The sequence below is a fragment of the Podarcis filfolensis genome (assembly GCF_964270895.1).
Source record: "Podarcis filfolensis genome assembly, chromosome: 2".
Taxonomy (NCBI): Eukaryota; Metazoa; Chordata; class Lepidosauria; order Squamata; family Lacertidae; genus Podarcis; species Podarcis filfolensis.
Window position 1 is genome coordinate 104,225,128 of NC_139605.1, and position 15,838 is coordinate 104,240,965.

Genomic DNA, 15,838 nt, shown 5'->3' on the forward strand with positions numbered 1-15,838 from the left:
TGTAATTTATGCCAAAGAGAGCCTATCACCGAAATTTGTTTTTAAAGATGATCAAGGAAGATTTGTGGCAATCGAAATTCAATCACAAGGAGAAAAATTTTTAATAGTAGGAGTTTATGCACCAAATGAGGGGAAATCTGATTTTTTTAATAAATTGCATGAGACATTGTTGGACTACATGGATTACAACATTATTATGATGGGAGATATGAATGGAGTGGTATCTACAAATATGGACAAGTCGCAGAGACAGATTGTAACTAAAGATGGCAGACTACCAAAAACCTTTTTTGAACTGACTGACAATATGGACTTGATTGATATTTGGAGAATTAAGAACCCCTTAGGAAGAGAGGGAACATTCTTCTCTGAAGCCAAAATGACATGGACTAGAATTGACCAAATATGGATAACTAGAGGACTGGCACCTAAGACTCGAAAAGTGGAAATTTGCCCAAAAACTTGCTCCGACCATAATGCTGTGAAAATGGAGATGAAACTAACACCAATTGGTTCCTTCAGATGGAGGATGAATGACACCTTATTTAGAGATCAAGAGGTTGTTAAGAAGGCCCAAAAAACCTTGAGAGACTATTTTGAGATAAATTTGAATACTAGTATTGAAAAAAGAATAATCTGGGACGCAAGTAAAGCAGTTATGAGGGGGTTTCTGATCCAACAGAATACAGTAAAGAAGAGAGCCCAAAATGAAAAAAAAGATAAAATTTTGGAAAAAATAAAAGAGGGTGAGAAGAAACTAAGAGCGAAACCAAAGTCACAAGAGATTCTGAGAGATATAAAGTTATATCAAGTGCAATATATGAAGATGATGAACCAGGAAATTGAATGGGAAATTAAGCAAATGAGACAAAAGACATTTGAATCGGCTAATAAATGTGGAAAATTGTTAGCTTGGCAAATGAAAAAAAGACAAAAGCTCAATACTATCACTAATTTGGAAGTGGAAGGAAAGAACATTCAGAATCCAATGGAGATTAGAAAATGCTTCCAGAGGTATTTTAAACAGTTATATACACAAGGGCCACAGAAAGAGATTGATATAGACCAATTCTTAAAAACAAATGGATTACAAAAAATCTCTCAGGAAAACAAGATAATGCTGAACCATAAAATTACAGAACAGGAGGTAGAAGGTGCCATTCAGAATATGCAGTTGGGTAAATCTCCAGGGCTGGATGGTTTAACCTCAAAATATTATAGATCTTTGAAGGATTGGTTCATTCAGCCACTAAAAGAGGTTTGTAACGAAATTTTGGAGGGGAAAATGCGCCAGAGTCGTGGAAGGAAGCTTATATTACACTTATACCGAAAACTGAGTCGGAAAACACACAACTTAAGAACTACCGCCCCATATCCCTGCTCAATGTGGATTACAAAATATTTGCTGATATTTTGGCTAATAGATTAAAAAAAGTATTAGTGGAAGAGATACATAAGGACCAAGCTGGCTTTCTCCCAGGTAGGCACTTGTCTGACAACACGAGGAACATAATCAACATTTTGGAGAAGTTGCAAGTGAATATTAATACTAAAGCAGTTTTAATTTTCATAGATGCGGAGAAAGCCATTGATAATATTTCTTGGAATTTTATGAAGAAAAATCTCCAGGGGATGGGGGTGGGTCAAGGGTTTGAAAATGGTATAAGTGCAATTTACTCAGAACAAAAGGCTAAGCTAATAGTCAATAATGTGATGACAGAGGAATTTAAGATAGAGAAAGGTACACAACAAGGCTGCCCAATTTCCCCATTGCTTTTTATTTCGGTCCTGGAGGTTTTGCTAAATATGATTAGAAGGGACCGTCTGATTAATGGTATCCAGGTCGGAGCCAAACAATACAAATTGAAAGCTTTTGCAGATGACCTAGTTTTGACGTTACAGGAGTCAGAATCTAGTACGAAAAGAGTATTAGAACTGATTCAAGAATTTGGTCATGTGGCAGGATTTAAGCTGTACAAGTCAAAAACTAAAGTTCTTGAGAAAAATTTAACACCGATTGAGAAAGAGAGGTTTCAGAAGGAGACAGGTTTAACATTAGTTAAGAAAGTAAAATATCTGGGGGTTAATATGACTGCTAAGAACTTAAATTTATTTAAAGATAACTATGAGAAATGTTGGACAGAAGTGAAAAAAGATTTAGAAATATGGTCAAATTTGAAGCTTTCCTTGTTGGGTCGAATTGCAGCTATAAAGATGAATGTATTGCCAAAAATGTTATTTCTGTTTCAATCATTGCAAATTTTGGACAAGATGGACTGTTTCAAGAAGTGGCAGAGAGACATTTCTAGATTTGTCTGGCAGGGCAAGAAGCCCAGAATAAAATTTAAAATATTAACTGATGCAAAGGAAAGAGGCGGATTTGCCCTACCAGACCTTAAACTTTACTATGAATCAGCAGCATTCTGCTGGTTGAAAGACTGGCTGCTTCTTGAGAACATAGACATTTTGGATTTGGAAGGTTTTAATAATGTTTTTGGGTGGCATGCATATTTGTGGTACGACAAGGTTAAAGCACATAAAGCATTTAAAAACCATATTGTCAGGAAAGCATTGTTCAATGTCTGGATAAGATACAAAGACTTATTGGAAAATAAAACCCCAAGGTGGTTGTCACCAATGGAAGCGAAGGCTCAGAAAAAGCTCAATATGGAGGCCAAATGGCCGAAATATTGGGAAATATTGGAACAAGAAGGAGAGAAATTGAAATTGCAGAGTTTTGAGAAATTAAAAGATAAAGTGCGAGACTGGCTTCATTATTATCAAATAAGAGAGGCCTATAATTTGGACAAAAAAATTGGCTTCCAGGTGGAAAAATCAAAATTGGAAACAGAACTGTTAGATCCCAAAACTAAGATACTTTCAAGAATGTATAACTTGCTGTTAAAATGGAACACGCAGGATGAAATGGTTAAATCTGCAATGATTAAATGGGCACAAGATATTGGTCATAACATTATGTTTGCTGACTGGGAACAGTTGTGGACCACTGGTATGAAATTTACGGCATGTAATGCCTTAAGAGAGAATATTATGAAAATGATATATAGGTGGTACATGACACCAGTCAAGCTTGCAAAAATATATCATTTGCCTGATAATAAGTGTTGGAAATGTAAAGAAAATGAAGGTACATTCTTTCACCTTTGGTGGACGTGCCCAAGGATTAAGGCTTTCTGGGAGATGATCTATAATGAAATGAAAAAGGTATTTAAATATACCTTCCTGAAGAAACCAGAGGCCTTTCTCCTGGGCATGGTCGGCCAATTGGTGCCAAAGAAGGACAGAACTTTCTTTATGTATGCAACAACAGCAGCAAGAATTCTCATCGCAAAGTATTGGAAGACACAAGATCTACCCACCTTGGAAGAATGGCAGATGAAAGTGATAGACTATATGGAATTGGCGGAAATGACTGGCAGAATCCGAGACCAGGGAGAAGAGTTGGTGGAAGAAGATTGGAAGAAGTTTAAAGACTATTTGCAGAAACATTGTAAAATTAATGAATGCTAAAATGATGTTGGATTGAAATGAAGTGGCTTTAGCAATAAGGTTAAAAAGAATATGTAAAAATGGACTGATAATTAGATGAAAATATAAAGTTATAATATGTTAAGATATAGAATTAAGATAAATACAAAGAGGGAAAGGATTTGCTGAATTAACCATGTGAATTGGAATACAAAAAAGGGAGGTGTGAGGAGGTCAGGAAACAAGTAATTGAAATATAAGATACGAAAAGATTGATTTGTTTTTTAATTGTTTTTTATTTCCTCATGTATTTTGTATTTTTCTTTGCATTTTTGTATCTTTTTTCTTTTTCTTTTCTTATTCTGTAATTCTCTTTTGTCTGTAAAATTTCAATAAATATTTTTTTTTAAAAAAAAAGGTAAAATTTTAGCGGCAAGTTTTTTCTTTTTTGGTCAACATTTGCAAAGTTCAGCTGTGCTCATTTTCACACTGGCTAGAATTGGATGGGGACACATTTCTGCATCTGAACCAAAAGACTCATTCAGCTAGTTGAGTTGGAGGCCCAGGTGGGTATCACAATTTGGGTGGGGCTGCTTCTGCAACCTTGCCAGTTGGGGCATATATTTTATAAAATTAATTTTTAAATTATTTTGTTTAATGTTATCATCTTTCCCCACTGTGAAGTTTCCACTGCAGCTGCTTGCCTTGCTGAAAAGACAGGACGGCTTTTTCAAAGTTTAAAATGTAAACCAAAAAGTGACTTCTAAGAAATTATGGCTGCATAAACACCATTGTGTTGGTAGCCAGTAAGAAACCATTCAGCCTCAAATTGTAGATATATTAAAACAGAGACCCATGGCTCCTACTCCGTGACCAAAACATCAAGAACCTCAAGGTTTCACACTTCTTTTCTGCACCCATCAGTAGACTGGAAACTCTTTCAAACAAACCACAGTTCCCTGTGATGTCTAGACTTTGAACCCTGGTTTATTTAAACAAGGGTTAGTGAAGACAAACCAGGGTCAAGCTGTGGCTTCATATCCTGGTTTGGTCACTAACTAGAGGTTAAACAAACCAGTTCCTTGAGTTTTGACATTACATAAAAATTCCCTTAAAGGTGAAATTAAAGTTTCTGATAAGCTACAGGTGTCGAAGAAGAGAAAAGGGAAATAAGTGCAGGAGGCCTAAGCATTCCTGTTAAATCTGAACTAGGCCAGAGACAGTCTACACCAGGGTTTTCCAAACTTGGATCTCCAGCTGTTTTTGGACTACAATTCCCATCATCCCTGACCATCGGTCCTGCTAGCTAGGGATGATGGGAGTTGTAGTCCAAACACAGCTGGAGACCCAAGTTTGGGAAACCCTGGTCTATACTTTCAGTAGCAAATACAGGCCTGGTCACCACTTTCTGAGCTGCAAAATTGCACCCTGGATTGTGTTCAGTGACAGGTAGAGAAAGCACACCTGAAACAATGGAGTTGCTTAACCCTTTCCCACCTGCCACGTCATGTAGTAGAAAACCGCTTCACTTTCCTTCATGCGCATTGACAGAAAATTAATTGGGGCCAAATGGATCTGCAGGGGAAAGAAGGTGGGATGATTGAGGACATACACATCCAATCCATTGCTTCCCCCCCTGCAAACTGGATTCCCAATAGTACAGATGAGCTGACAAGAACATGATCAAACCTTGCAACATATTCCACTTCCTTTGCCCCATCTGTCTGATTTGCTGAAGCCACCATGCTGAAAGTTGTGTGCAGGACTGGACTCTACGTCTAACATGCCCAAACTCACTGTGCACATCTCAGTGCACGGGCTGATGTCATGGGGGGTTCTGGAGCAAATTCTTCATTTATCTAGGGATTTCTTCCAGGACCTTAAGCCAGACTCGACATAGAAACACAATTAATAAGCACGGCCATCTGCTTCTATATATAGAGCAGTGGAATTAGTCCGGAACAGGCGCATGAAAAATCTAATTTGAAATTTGTGAACACAGCCTTTAGAAAGAGTAGCTACGTAACGCTGCCCAGTAGATGTCCCCGTAGGAGCTGAGCAATCTGTCTCTCGCATCACCCTTCCCCGTCAGTTGCTCTTTAAACCCTATGCTGTAATACTTCATTATAAAAGAAAAGAGCGGATGTGACAGCACGTTCTGGTTCTGCCCGTCACGCAAACCTTAACTCCAGATGAGACTGGCTCTAAGTCCACATTTGCCAGTATGAAACCCTGCATGTTCCCCCTCACCGACGCAGCATTTTAATTATTTTGAATATATTTAAAGGAAGGCTGAGACTACGGCGCAGAGATTCTGGCAGGAGCAGAGTTAAACACGAAGACTTTTTGTGACGAGGCTAAGACTCACTGCAAGATGCAATTAATCTACAGCAGTCTGCAATGTTGTAAGCTAGCAAGGACATCTGGAGGTAAAGGAGAAAATTATCCTCTAATCACTCATTGGCGCAGCGATATCCCAGAACGACTGGGTGACTTTAAGAGGCAGTTTAACTCAGAACGGCCTCCATTCTTGTGCGATCTGAGTGGCAAAATGTCTAAGCTTTGCAGAGGCATTAGCTAGAAACCTTGCAGAAGATTTCATTTGCCTCGGATGCAGGGTGGGGGTTGTGGAGGAGAACTGCAAACTAGATTTGGGGTTGATGACAGTCATAAAGGATATGATGCGAGTAGGGTGAGATCAATGAGAAGTGTTGCTGTCTCTTGCCCTTGCTCCACGATGGAGTGTCCTTTGCTATGGTTGGGGGCAGATTATGTGGTTGGGAAGCAGATTTCAACCTCAAAAGTAAAATGTTTTATCTGAGCCAAGAGCCTCATTATGCAGGAAATTCTGTTCACCGCAGCACTGAGGTATAGTTCTCATAGGCACACATGAATCAGACCACTGGCCCATCTAACTCAAGACTGTTTACACCGCTTGGCAGCTGCTCTCCAGGGGTTTTCGGTCAGGGGACATTCTCAGCTGTTTTGAGAAGCCAGGGATGGAACCTAGAACTTTCTACATGCAAGCCAGATGCTCTGCCACTGAATTTGGCCCTTCATGAAAAAGGAGGTGAGGAAATAAACCTATTTGGGGGATATAGCAGTGCAGATGGGGACTTGATTGAATACTGCTCCAGACAGATCATTGGTATGTCAGGGAGAAGACTAGGCTCAAATCCTTTTCCTTGACAGCTAACACGATGTGAGGATTATTATTTTGAGGGAAGGAGCATTCAGTCATGTGAGCTGCAATATTGCCCACCCCTGCTATTTATGGGAACAGGGCTTAGGAGTCACAATTCAGAATATCATCTACGCTACTGCTGTGTACCCACCTCTCACTTTTCATGGAATCATGGAATCACAGAGTTGGAAAGGACCCCAAAGGTAATCTAAATCCAGTCCCCTGCAAATGCAGGAATCTCAACTACAGCATCCGTGACAGAAGGCCATCCAGCCTCTCCTTAAAAACTTCCAAAGAAGGAGAGTCCACAACCTCTTTCCACTGCCAAATAGCTCTTACTGCCAGAAAGTTCTTCCTGATGTTTAGTCGAAATCTCCTTTCTTGTAACTTGAAGCCATGCTTTCCCGGGTGCAGATAAGTCACGATGAAACGTTTGCTGTTTTGGTGCCTTTCCTGAATCTGAAACGGCAGCAAGGCTCTGCAGGCTGTTTTGTAAGTTTACACTTCCTTCTAATAAAGCACTAGAATTGAGCACTCTGGCATTTGGTATCCCTGCATCAAATCACTCACACAGGACCTCCTTTGGGCCTGTGGATCATGACGTTGTCAATATAGCTCTCTGGCTATACTGTGAAGCCCAGCCATCCTCCTCCACAGATGTGCAGCTCTCCCTGAGTTCCTGGTAATATATAAATATATATACACATGCACTCCAACTCAGATACACACCTTTCATAATGATGGACGTTTCACTAATAGAAAATAACTCAGATAAGCATGTAACCTATAGTCATCATAGGTCCGTCACTTTGTTTTTACCTGTGTAGAGATGAAGCCCAAGTACACGAGGCTTTGGCTTCATAATAGGAGGAAATCCTATGACAGGAAAAAGGGATTTAACGTGAACTCATTGGATTAATGAGACTGGTGCCAAACTGTGTGCCGATCACTCAAAAGCCTAAGCTTGTCCCTGGCAGCAATCTGTGAGCCTATCAAGGCAAAATTCAAACACCAGCAAGACATCAGAATTCTGGTTTCTTGCTTGCTTGCATCTTCAGCTGAGTCAGATTTGAGCTCTGCAATTCTTATCTTCCATTTAACAACCGCAAGCAAGTGAACCGTAAAAAGGCTTTCTGCAGGACTCTGGCCTTCTCCTAATAAATGGAACATGTGTCACATAATGAGTGGCATTGCCCCCCCCCCCAAGTTTTTCTGCGGTAAGCAATCCAGGTACTGAAAATCAGCTGCCTTCTAAGCACCAAATCTTTAGTGTTGCCAGTGTTCCTGCTGGATGCTTCCCGGTGGGTGTTTATTTTAGGATGGGTACTTCACTTCCATGCATATTTTTTTGCTACATCCTCATGACACTATCTCATGACACATCTAAATGCCAGCCTACATTTTTCTCCCATTTAATCCAGATTAACCCTTTCTAGGGGGCAGTTGATTAAGCTAAAAGAACAAAAACAACCTGTTGCCAGTGACCTGACCCCACTTGCAATATCTGAATGACCGGTTTGCAAATTTAGACCGTGCCTGAAGTATGCAGAGTGTTCTGTGAATAACGTAACCAGGCCACCCACAACTAACCTTTCATCTGATGAGCATTGGTGCAAAGGTTTTTTGTGTTCGATGATCTCCATCCCCAACTAAAAGGGCAGTCTTGTTCTGGGTGTGGTTGTTTGGCGGTGGTAGTTGAATTTCCAAGTGGCATGCCACTGCGACTGGTTCTGGGAACTAAAATTACCAGGAAGCAATGTGATAAGGCACATATGCACGGCCTCATGATTGTGCATGCATCATTAGAAGCTAGAAAAGAAATATCCAAAGAAATGAGGAATGATTTCTGGGTTTTTGAATGGTTAGTGAGAAAGATCAATATTACTCGGCTGCTTCAAAATACAACTCCAGAGGATTTGACTATCACTACTACAGAAATACAGTGGTACCTCGGGTTACATACGCTTCAGGTTACAGACTCCACTCACCCAGAAATAGTGCTTCAGGTTAAGAACTTTGCTTCAGGATGAGGACAGAAATCGTGCTCCGACGGTGCGGTAGCAGCAGGAGGCCCCATTAGCTAAAGTGGTGCTTCAGGTTAAGAACAGTTTCAGGTTAAGTACAGACCTCCGGAACAAATTTAGTACTTAACCTGAGGTACCACTGTAGTATGAGACAAAAAATAACAACTTTAGAAAAAAATGAGAACAAATATTGCCCTCTTTGAAAGATGTCTGAAAAAAGGAACGGCTAGCAACCTACAAGATAATTCTCCCCTTCCTCAGGACTGCTGTGTCCCTGGGCTGTTATGCTAGGATCTTTCTGGTGTGCTTATTTGTGCTGCAAAATGGACATAAGGGTTATTTGCAACAGACAGCATTTGCTGTCATTTAAATTTCAATTTTAGTGTGCTTCGCATGGATGTCACTGTCAGGGAACTGCCATCGGAGCCAAGAGTGGAGGTAAGGCTCCCCAACGATGCAGGAGAAGGGACCAGCAGGGAGAGAGAGAACACTTCCTTTGGGGAAGGAAATCGGCGTGACACCAGGAAGAAAGGGGAGCAGGGAAGGACTTCGGAGAGATGGCTCCAAGACTCTTCCACAGAGACCAGCGGGGAGAGCCCAGGACCTCCGCTGGCCACGCCCACTCTGCGCAGAAGACTTCCGCGCAGGGAGGCTAGGCGGAGACTTGGCGTCAAAGAGCTTTTATGTTGGAAGAAGTTCAGGAAACGCCCACTGACGGATTCTGCCAGTGACTGACACAGCCACGGAGAAAGGGCTGTCCAGCCAGGGAAAGGTTTAGCCAGACAACGTTGCCTAGAGCAGCAGCCCCCTTACGCACGAGCAACCCCAATTCCCTTTACAGTCACCAAGCACTTTAGATATGTTAGCTCATTTGGCAGCCACAATACCGAAATGGAGGAATCAAATTAGGACTTAACCTGCTTGCTCACCTCTGCTAGCTTCCTGCCAGCATGGCCTCTTCACACATTACATTTCAAAATGCCTACGTACAGTATCTTACTGTAAGTGTATGACGGAATTGCCATGTATGAATGCAGCAAACATGCATCGTAAAAATACAGTTGCCAGGGAACGAGGCACAAGTTGGCTTGTCGGCAGGCCCCAGTTTGTCCTGGCTATTGTACGAAATGGCTTACACCACCCATCTTTTAACATGTACCCATTATCCAAGTTTAGAGCAGCCATGCTGAGCTTACGTCCAGGAACAGGAGCTGGCACAAAGACCTATGCTTCTGCTGATTTCCAGCATATAATTGCAAAGCTGGTACAGAAGCCGCTCGCATCAGCTGCTAGGTATGATCTCATCCCTTCTTTTGCAGAACACCCAAGATCCATCCCCTAGTTTTCAGTGAGGTAGTAAACCTGTGTCTGGGCTGCACCACTTTAGACCGCAGGTAGGGGCTCACACGCTCGAATGTTCCAACACACAAAATCGTTTGCTACATAGAAAATTAGATGCGAAGGAGAAATGTTCTAGCACTGCCCTCTCCCTGGTACCTAATTTTCTAAATGCGGGAGATTTTCACATGAAAGCATTCAGTCATGTCAACTTCTACTTGTTGCTTGAAGTGGTACAGGTCAGATGTTGCTTTATGCCAGGAGTGAGGTACCAGTGGCCCTCCGGGTATTGTTGGACTCCAAGTCCCATCATCACGCCAATGGTCAGGGATGATGGGAGTAAGCCAGCACATCTGGAGGGCTACAGGTTCCCCACCCTTGGTTTACTCCAGAACATGCAGCCCTCTGGATGTTGGTGGACTACATCTCCCATCATCCCTGACCACAGGCGATGCTGGTTGGGACTAATGGGAACTGGAGTCCAATGACATCTCGAGGGCCATAGATCTCCCTCCCATTTTACTTTAGCAAGAACTAAGCCCTACTCGAGGTACTGTTGTCAAATGCATCCCTGACCCACTTGACCCTCTAACCGTGCAATCTTCTACATGCCTACTCAGAAGGAAACCCACTGAGTATAGGACTGTATCTAAATTACACCTGCAAAATTCATAAAGCAGCACTGCAGCCTGGATGGCTATTTTTCAAAACACATGAGGCAAAGGAACCACGTCCACATTTTCCAAATAAGAACCGCGTAGAAATGTTTGTTAGGGATGTGACTGCATATGTCTCCCCAGGTTGCAAGAACAACACCCCAAAAATCAAAGGGGCTGTAGAGTTGTGGTCTCTTGTCTTGTCCAGTGCTATAGACGGGAGATGAAACATCCATTATACACTCTGTGCGCTGAAATGTTCTGGAATAGCATAATTGAACTAAGAGACATCTAGCAACCCCTTCCCAGCCAGCAAGCAGATCTTGCTTTTTAAAAAAAGAATGTGTAGGACCAAGGAAGAAAATAAGAAACCAGAAGAAAATAGCATGATTGTCCACAAAAAAATTACAAAATATTCAAGTGGTCTGCAAAGTATTCAAGAATTAAAACCCAGTCACAAACTGTGAATATCTGATTAAATATGCAGTTGTATTTAGCAACCAGGTTAAAGCACTTTCAAATCTTTCTGTGCAATTTGGTTTGTCCTTTAGTTGAGAAGTGGCCTCTACCACTGGCAAGTTGTGAACCCATATGCGCTGAACCCCTTGGAAGATTTCTGTAAGACCTGCTCCTCTTAACAAGGCAGCAGACTTGAGGATCTGTCCAGGTTTACTGGGCATCAGTAGTGGCACTGAAGAACAGCCTGACCCATCAAGCCAAGCATCCTTGACTGAGTGCCCTTTTAGTTAAAGGAAGGAAGAGCTTTTCCCTCATGGCCTGATGGATGGCTCTTGTAAATTGTGAGTATGGTAGAAGATTAACCTGGAAAAATGTAGGCAACCCAAACAAAATTTCACTATGTGCATTAGCATTCACCAGTATGTGGTGTTAAGTGTCCTGTTATACAAATATAGGGCTGAATTGTCAGCCTTTTTATCATGAAAGCAACACCAAGCTACTTGCATGATCAATGGATACAAGGCCTGGTCCTTATGGACTACGGCGATACCTGCAAATCTCCATGCCCAAATCTCCTTCCAAACAAGTTTCTATTGGCCAGTCCCTGCTTAGGTCATAGTTTTCCAATAGTATGGTCACATCCTAGCCATGCAGCATATAGTTTCCCCCTCAACTTGTGCCATTTCAGAAGATGGGTTTGCTTATATCCTGTGATATTCGTACAAAAATAAACCCTCCGTTTCAATCCCGCCCCACCTCACCCCACCCCACCCCGCCCTTGAAATGGAGCTGGCAGATGGGAAGTTATCCATTTGTCCTTGAGAGTCCCTCGACCCAGGATCTCAAGGAGGTGGAGGTAGTTTCAGGTCCAACAGGCTGTAGGCGAAAATGTTCCAGAAGATGGCAAAGAGAACAAACACCACGTACATGGAGACAAAGATCCACCATAAGGACTGGTCTTGGAGTCTCTGCTCATAGTTCCTTAGGATGACTACGCCCAAGGTGATTCCAACAGCAACGCCCCCAAGGTGGGCGACAAAACTTGGGTGTGGGCATGGAGGGTAAGCGGATGGGTAGAACCTCAGCCACACAGCTCTTCCAAATTCAAAGCTCACTGGAAGAGAGGAGAAACGAGAGGTCACTGGTCTTTAAAGTGCTTCTAGGTTGTTTTTCCAGATATTTCAATATATTTTGGCAGTTCTGAAATTATTATTTTTTATCATTCTCAATGAGAAAATCCAAAGCGTTTAAATATAATTGTGCACTGTTGTGCAACGTTTTATTTGCTATGGTAAGATCCCTATAATACTACAGTGGTGCCCCGCAAGACGAACGCCTTGCAAGACGAAAAACCCGCTAGACGAAAGGGTTTTCCGTTTTTCGATGCGCTTCGCAAGACGAATTTCCCTATGGGCTTCCTTCGCAAGACGAAAGCCCATAGGGAAATCTCCAGGACAGCGGGGAAGCGCAGCGCGTCTTCCCCACTGTCCTCGGACCTCCTCCGAAGGCTGGCGGTGGGGCGGAGAGACCTCCTCCCACCGCCAGCCTTTGGAAGGCTCCTCCGAAGGCTGGCAGTGGGGCGGAGAGACCTTCTCCCCGCGCCAGCCTTCGGATGGCTGTCCTGAAGGCTTGCGGTGGGAGGAGGGCTTTCCTCCCCACCGCCAACATTCAGAATGCTGTTCTGAATGTTGGCGGTGGGGAGGAAAAACCCTCCTCCCACCGCAAGCCCCGGGAACAGAGGAGAAGCGCTGCGCGCCTTCCCCTCTGTTCCCGTACCTGTCCTGAAGGCTTGCGGTGGGGAGAAAAGCCCTTCTCCGCACCGCCAGCCTGGCAAGCGGTCTCCATAGGAACACATTAATTGATTTTCAGTGCATTCCTATGGGAAACCGTGCTTTGCAAGACGAAAAACTCGCAAAAAGAAAAAACTTGCGGAACGAATTAATTTCGTCTTGCGAGGCACCACTGTATTATGAACCCAGTTTTAATATTTCTGTAAGTAGTTACACTGAGCATTTACCGTATTTTTCGCTCTATAAGACGCACCAGACCACAAGACGCACCTAGTTTTTGGAGGAGGAAAACAAGGAAAAAAAAATTCTGAATCTCAGAAACCAGAACAGCAAGAGGGATCACTGCGCAGCGAAAGCAGCAATCCCTCTTGCTGTTCCTGCTTCTGGGATAGCTGTGCAGCAGCATTCGCTCCATAAGACACACACACATTTCCCCTTACTTTTTAGGAGGGAAAAAGTGAGTCTTATAGAGCAAAAAATACGGTAAATATTTCTACAAATCCTAAAGCAAAAAAAGTATCACCTCCCCACTTATTATACCATTTCATCCATACTTGCTACTTTGAAATTCCCCCAGTGAAGAACATTGATGGGTTCACAAAGTTTTGCACTTGAATATAAACAAACACTGTTCCTCTGTGTAAAAATATATTCTTGTCGTATCCTCTTTTCACCAGATTTGTTAGCTTCATCTTGTATGCCACACCCCACGCTATGTTTCAAATTGTTCTCAAGTACGTTCATATTTGTTATGGCCTGGGACTCAGGCTCGGGCTCAGATCCAGAGGAGTCTCAGTCTGCACCGGATCCTTTGCCTCAGGCATCATCTGAACCAAGTCTGGGGCCTGATCCTGAAGAGTCCCAGTCTGCACAAGTTCCCCTGTAACAAACACCAGCTGGGCCAAGTCAGGGGCCTGAGCCTGCCCTGGCTCCAGATGCGGGGTTTACCTCGTTGCCTTCAGCTGGGCCATCACTTACAGCTGCTTCACTACTGGTTTGGTCAGGGGAGGCTGAGGCGGCCCCTGGGTCTAGTAACCCACCAACGTCTCCTGAGCTGCAGAGACTAAGGTCTGAGAGAAGGAGAGACCTGAGTACTCGCAGGAGGAGTGCTCGCCTCCGGACGAAACAGGGAGGTGAGTCACCAGGGGATCAGGACCGGCCGTTACCCCGACAAAGATAAAAGGCTGTCAGACCCCGCCCCAGGTTGCAGGAGCAACATTGCTGTATGCCAGACCCTGCCTGAGATCCTGTACCTGTCCTTGCCTGGTTTCCTGCCTTGTGTCCTGCCTTGGCCCTGTTGGACTGACTCCTAGTGGAACCTATGGATTCTGGACCGGACCTGGGCTGCGGTTCTCGGGTTACCCCTGGGCCCAGCCCATTATTTTACTTTCAATTGCATAGGTTTTCTGCTCTGTTGTTTTCTGGCCTGGGCTCCTTTGGGAGGAAAGGCAGGATAGGCTATAAACAAACACACTTGGTTCCTCTGCACACCCTGAAGAGGTTCAGTTTGACAGCAGCAACCAAGGGCAGAACAAGCGCTGTGTGCAACATGGGGCAGCTACCAAAAACAGCACACCTACCTGCCGTTTTCTTATATAACAAGCAATTACACTCAGAGAATGTTGCGATAAGCCAGCCATGCAGTCTGTTTCCCTGCTGGCATCCTCGCGATGAAGCAAGGATGTCATCATAGCTGAAGCAGATGCTTCCAGCTCTGGACTTATGTTGTTTGTACAATTTTCTGTTTCCCAAAATCAAAAGGAAGAAGAGGATGTCATCATGACACCAGGAACAGAACTGTACTGTACAGAATGTTACAGAGGCTCATGGGAGAGAGCTCGACACAGGAATGCTGGTTTTGGCGACTGCCCATATTGTTCATAAGTCTGCGTTTGCCCCCAAGAAGCACGAAAGTCTCCGATCCGGGTGTGTGCTTCACTCTTTGCAGGGTCAGAACCAAAGCGAGCGATAATGACTACTACAGCCAATAAAAGGTAAAAAAAGGCAAAGGACCCCTGGATGGTTAAGTCCAGTCAAAGGTGACTATGGGGTTGCGGTGCTCATCTTGCTTTCAGGCTAAGGGAGCCGGCGTTTGTCTACAGACAGCTTTCCAGGTCATGTGGTCAGCATGACTAAACCGCTTCTGCTGCAACTGGACACCATGATGGAAACCAGAACAGCCGGGAATGCTGTTTACCTTCCCACCGCAGTGGTACCTATTTATCTACCTGCACTGGCGTTATTTTGAACTGCTAGGAGGACAGAAGCTGGGACAGAGCAACCAAGAGATCACTCCGTCACAGGGATTCAAACCGCCAACCTTCCGGTCGGCAAGCCCAAGAGGCTCAGTGGTTTAGACCACAGCGCCACCTGTGTCAATATTATGCCTCCCAATGTGTCAATGCAATTTACAGATAAGAAGGCTACTTAGATGGGAAATGTATGGGACATTGAGATCCTAAAAGGAGGTGCAGTAATGATGAATTTAAAATGGCAACAACCTAGGCACATATGAAGCATATGAGGATACTTACTACAGATCAAGGCAACAGCCATGCGCAACAGCTTGAATTGGCACTTCATTCCAGACCAGTTCTGGGGAAAGAGAGGAGAGGGGAGTCAACAATCTCCAATTAAGTGTTTCACGTGCTGAGAATCTGGAGGTAGGTAGGAATCTAAAGGACCCAGAGGGCTCTCTCCTACCCCCCTCCCCACACACCCAGTGCCAGCGAACTAGGTTCCCTGCAGCTTCTGCAGCCTTTGGAACACTCTCAACTCACTGGGCTTCAGGGCAGAGAGAAACAAAATCAGAGATTAGCTTTCTGAAGTCAGTCAATTCCGCCTGCTTCTTAAGTCAGCAGCAATGCTGGCCAGAAGAGGGAGATGTTTTAAAACAAA

General features: G+C 43.6%; 1 protein-coding gene and 2 long non-coding RNA genes across 9 annotated transcripts in view; 2 read left to right on the forward strand and 1 right to left on the reverse strand.

Moving 5' to 3' along the window:
- LOC310755762 overlaps nucleotides 1–15,838 on the forward strand; it is a 1,619,227-nt gene that overhangs the window by 517,982 nt on the left and 1,085,407 nt on the right. The gene's annotated exons all lie outside the window — the stretch shown is intronic.
- Nucleotides 1–15,838, forward strand: part of LOC310755775 — a 332,521-nt gene that overhangs the window by 181,666 nt on the left and 135,017 nt on the right. The gene's annotated exons all lie outside the window — the stretch shown is intronic.
- Nucleotides 11,028–15,838, reverse strand: part of RHBDL3 (rhomboid like 3) — a 129,733-nt gene continuing 124,922 nt past the window's right edge. For all 7 annotated transcript variants that reach the window (XM_083598839.1, XM_083598837.1, XM_083598836.1 and 4 more), the window contains 2 exons: nucleotides 15,475–15,535; nucleotides 11,028–12,264 (listed from right to left, as the gene is read on the reverse strand). In XM_083598839.1, the coding sequence (XP_083454965.1) occupies nucleotides 11,993–12,264; nucleotides 15,475–15,535 (333 nt within the window). In that variant the 3' untranslated portion in view covers nucleotides 11,028–11,992. The remainder of the gene's footprint in view (nucleotides 12,265–15,474; nucleotides 15,536–15,838) is intronic.